Source organism: Ranitomeya imitator, chromosome 2 (genome assembly GCF_032444005.1).
Source record: "Ranitomeya imitator isolate aRanImi1 chromosome 2, aRanImi1.pri, whole genome shotgun sequence".
Classification (NCBI taxonomy): Eukaryota; Metazoa; Chordata; class Amphibia; order Anura; family Dendrobatidae; genus Ranitomeya; species Ranitomeya imitator.
In genome coordinates, this window is record NC_091283.1 from 782,560,412 (window position 1) to 782,564,095 (window position 3,684).

At 38.9% G+C, this 3,684-nt stretch overlaps 1 protein-coding gene across 2 annotated transcripts; it reads right to left on the minus strand.

Annotated features, from left to right (window-relative positions):
* Window positions 1–595: 595 nt before the first annotated feature.
* LOC138667781 (piggyBac transposable element-derived protein 4-like) lies at window positions 596–3,135 on the minus strand. Of its 2 annotated transcripts, XM_069755871.1 has the most exons (3): window positions 2,858–3,135; window positions 2,558–2,654; window positions 596–2,480 (listed from the first exon to the last, which is right to left on the minus strand). In XM_069755871.1, the coding sequence occupies exons 2-3, from the start codon at window positions 2,614–2,616 to the stop codon at window positions 662–664; spliced, it is 1,878 nt and encodes a 625-aa protein (XP_069611972.1). In that variant the 5' UTR covers window positions 2,617–2,654; window positions 2,858–3,135; the 3' UTR covers window positions 596–661. The 2 variants fall into 2 exon arrangements, with proteins under 2 accessions (XP_069611972.1, XP_069611971.1); XM_069755870.1 differs by having other exon boundaries at window positions 2,558–3,135.
* Window positions 3,136–3,684: the final 549 nt, after the last annotated feature.

The following is a 3,684-nucleotide window of genomic DNA, read 5'->3' on the forward strand; positions in this document are numbered from 1 at the left end:
AGGCATGTAGCTCCCAAAACATTGGTTTTGTATATGCTGGTAATACATAATATTATTTGCCTCTTCAATTAGCTGATTTTTATATTTTGGTAGTGTGGATGAAACCCTCCCTATTTCACCCTAATCCAACAGTCTGTTCCTAATACCTAATTACTATACAGCACAGTGGAAAACAGCAGAGATCTGCAGCATGTAATTGCAATGATGAGAACACCCAGGTGCCTGCCTTTCACTCTCCCTCCTATGAAATCTCTCCCTACTAAATACCCACCTAACAAACAACTAACCTTCACAGTCTTCAACTCTTAACCCTTATCCGGCTGAATAGGTACAATTGTAACTATTCCGTTTTAAAATTGCAATAACTTTTTTTTGAAAAGACGTAGAGGGCTGAAATTTCGTGACATCTCTACATTTTTGGTCCAGAATATATTGGCCAAATTTCAATAAAATATCTCCACCCGCTTCCGAGATAAGGGGTCGAGATCTTTTTGCATCCATAACAAGCTGCATAGGTACAAATGTACCTCATATATTTTGAATGAAGATAATGCAAGGGAAAAAGCATAAATTTTTTTTTAATGATAATGCTATTTAACTATTATAAACAAGTAAAAAACTGTTCATTTACATTATAAAAGAAAATGTAAGAAACTTTTTTTTATTGATTTTCTTTGCAAGTAATGCATGTTGGCTTTGCTACAGAGTGTTCATCGCAAATGGGTTTCACACAAACCACACAAGACTTTCTAGTCTTGCGTTGTTTTCGCCTCAGGTCTCTGCAGACATAGCAACTACCAACAACAGGGGAGGGTCCACGACTACCATGAGGTATTTTGGGGCCAGCTGCTGGCTGCGATGCTACCACAATGCATCGTCCAAGCACCATTTCTACTGCACCTCGAAGAAAATGGTTTCTCATTATCATTTTGTTTGTACTACGATCTTCAATTGCAATCATACACAGCTGATTTGCGAGATCTTTCAGGAACTTTCTTCGTTGATCCTTTGCCCTGAAGCTTGGATTGTGTTCTCTGTAGATGATGTAGGATGCTAACCCACTGACATCAATCATATTGTAGAAAAATGCCAAAGTCCAACGTGATGTTCGTCGTTTCACAGTGTACTCTCCCAACATTTTATCCATAACATCAACGCCACCTTTTGTTATGTTGTAGTATTTTATTATCTCTGGCTTGGCTGCTAGTGTCTCTTCAACTTCTCCCGTCATGTGCATAGATGATAGAAGCACGACTGATTTGTTCTTCTTTGGTACATATGAACAGACTGTTGCATCATGATTGTAGGCAAAATTTGTCGAGTATACAGGCCTTTCTTTGGCAGGCTGCATGTTGTTAGGTAGGAACCTTTTGTTTTTTCTCACTGTACCAACTAGTGTCATGTTCCAGGAGTTCAATACCTTAGCTAGTTCCATGGTTGTAAAGAAGTTATCGGTGGTGACATTTCTTCCAGAGCCTTTATACGAGCTCACTAGGTCCAATACTGTTCGTTCTCCAATGTTTACTTGTCGAGGACCATCAGTTGGTTTCCCAGTGTAGAGCTGACCTTGTAAAGGGTAGGCATTTGATGAGTCACAAGCCCAGAAAATCTTTATGCCATATTTAGCTGGTTTTGAAGGTATATACTGGGTAAATTTAGTATGACCTCTAAATGGAAATAATTGCTCGTCGACGGTGATACAATGATATGGCTTGTAGGCTCTCTCCAGATTACTGTTCAGCATTGTCCAGATGTCCCGTATTGGTGCAGCTTTATCTGTTTGCACACGTTCTGCACGTGTATTTTCGTTGTCAAACCTGATAAATCTGAGTATCATCTTGAAGCGGTCACGAGACATGGCTGCACGTATAAGAGGCAGAGCAGCAACATTCCACATTTCCTCCAGATTCTCTTTGTTGGCTCTGTGCACACCAGCAGCAATCAGTATGCCCAAAAATGCATGAAGTTCAGTTTCAGTAAATTGCTTGAATGTTTTTTGTGGTGGCCGTTTGGAAGAATCAGGAAAACGTTGTACCAGTTCGTTGTTGTAAGCATCACAAACTCTCTTGGCCTTTCGATTCGTTTCCCGTAATATGATGTCACACATCTCGGGAGTCATGATGGACTTGAATAGCTCTTTTGCTGTATATAGGTTGCTGATTGCTGCAGGGCCACCTCTTTGTCGTAGGACATTACGAGATTTTGTTTGTGCATTTGGCAGTGGATTACTGCACCATTGAGTTTCATCCTTAGCAGTCCAAATGTCGCCTGCACTTTGAGGCACAGAATCATCCTCAACACTTTCGTCTGATTCGTATTCATTTTCATGCTCTATGACCATTTCTTGTTCAATGTCTGAATCTTCTTCAGTAACATCCACTTGTGGTACATAGTTTTCATCATCAGATGGAACATATGGTTCATCCTCCTGCTCAGAATCAGATTCTTCTAGCATTCGCATTATTTCGTCAGACGTAAATCTGTAAATATGAAAAAATGTAAAATAAATAATTTTCCGAAATACTACATTATTGGCTTTTCACAAAATTATACTAACCTGCAAACACGTTTTCTTGGATTATGGCGGAAACTAGATCCAGCATTACTATCACTCATGATGACTTGCTAGATGAATTTTGGCTTCGTATTTTGTGCTGAATATAAATAAAACATCGTAAAACAATATGTAGATACTAATTATTATCCATTTTTCGTATAAAAATTATACCTATAGTGATAAGTTTCATACAAAATATATGTAAGCCAAGTCCAGGCTGAAAGACAATTTGACTGTTCTGTCCCCACATAATGAGAATAAAGGTATAACTGGCTGTTAGATGCTGTGAGACTTTCCTACCTTCGTTTCCAAGAAATTGAAGACTTCACAAGCCTAGAAATGTGTGCTCACAGCAATGAGATGAACAGCAAAATGGCTAATGAGAGGAGGGAGGCAGGAAGACAAGTAGAAGCCACTCCCAGTTTGAATTAACTTAATTGACAGCAACATAAGTGACCAGTAACAACACTGAACAATAGATATCAGCATAACATTTGTAGCTGAATGAACTTTAGTTTCTGAAACCAAGTAAAGTCTTCCCACAGTGGAGGTATATGTGAAGGTACAATTGTACCTATGCAGCCTGTTAAGGTTGTAAAATTATGCAGCCTGACAAGGGTTAAAAGAGTGTTTTGGAATGAATAACGCTCACTATAATCTCCTATCACTCTTTATACGCTCCTTTCACTCTCCCTGTGCTCAAACTACTCTCTCCTTATGCTGTTTTTGGCTTCAATGTGCACAAGATGGCGCCGGCAGCCTTTAAAATCCCCTATGACGCTGGAAGGCCAGCTAATCCCAGTCAAATGTCACGTCAAAAATGGCACAGGCATTACTGTGATTGGCAAGCCAACCCAGCATGCTCATTGGCTATATATAATGTGCCAAACATGATGGGCAGGTCACTTAAATACCTAATTATTCGCCGATTAATGAATAGTGGGAATGCATTTGCTTATCATTATTACATATACAAAAATTAGAAGAATAGTGCATGGCTAATAAATGTAACGCAGGGAAATTTTTAAAAGAATTTTTGGAGTGTTGCATAACACAAAATGTAACACAAATCACATAATACTTGATGGATCAAAATATATTACATTTTTTCAACCCCCCCCCCCAAA

Coding starts and splice junctions, on each gene's coding strand:
- LOC138667781 (XM_069755871.1), bottom strand. CDS start 2,616: ATGAGTGATAGTAATGCTGGATCTAGTTTCCGCCATAATCCAAGAAAA. Junction 2,481..2,557: donor CCAAGAAAACGTGTTTGCAG/GTTAGTATAATT, acceptor TCATATTTACAG/ATTTACGTCTGACGAAATAA.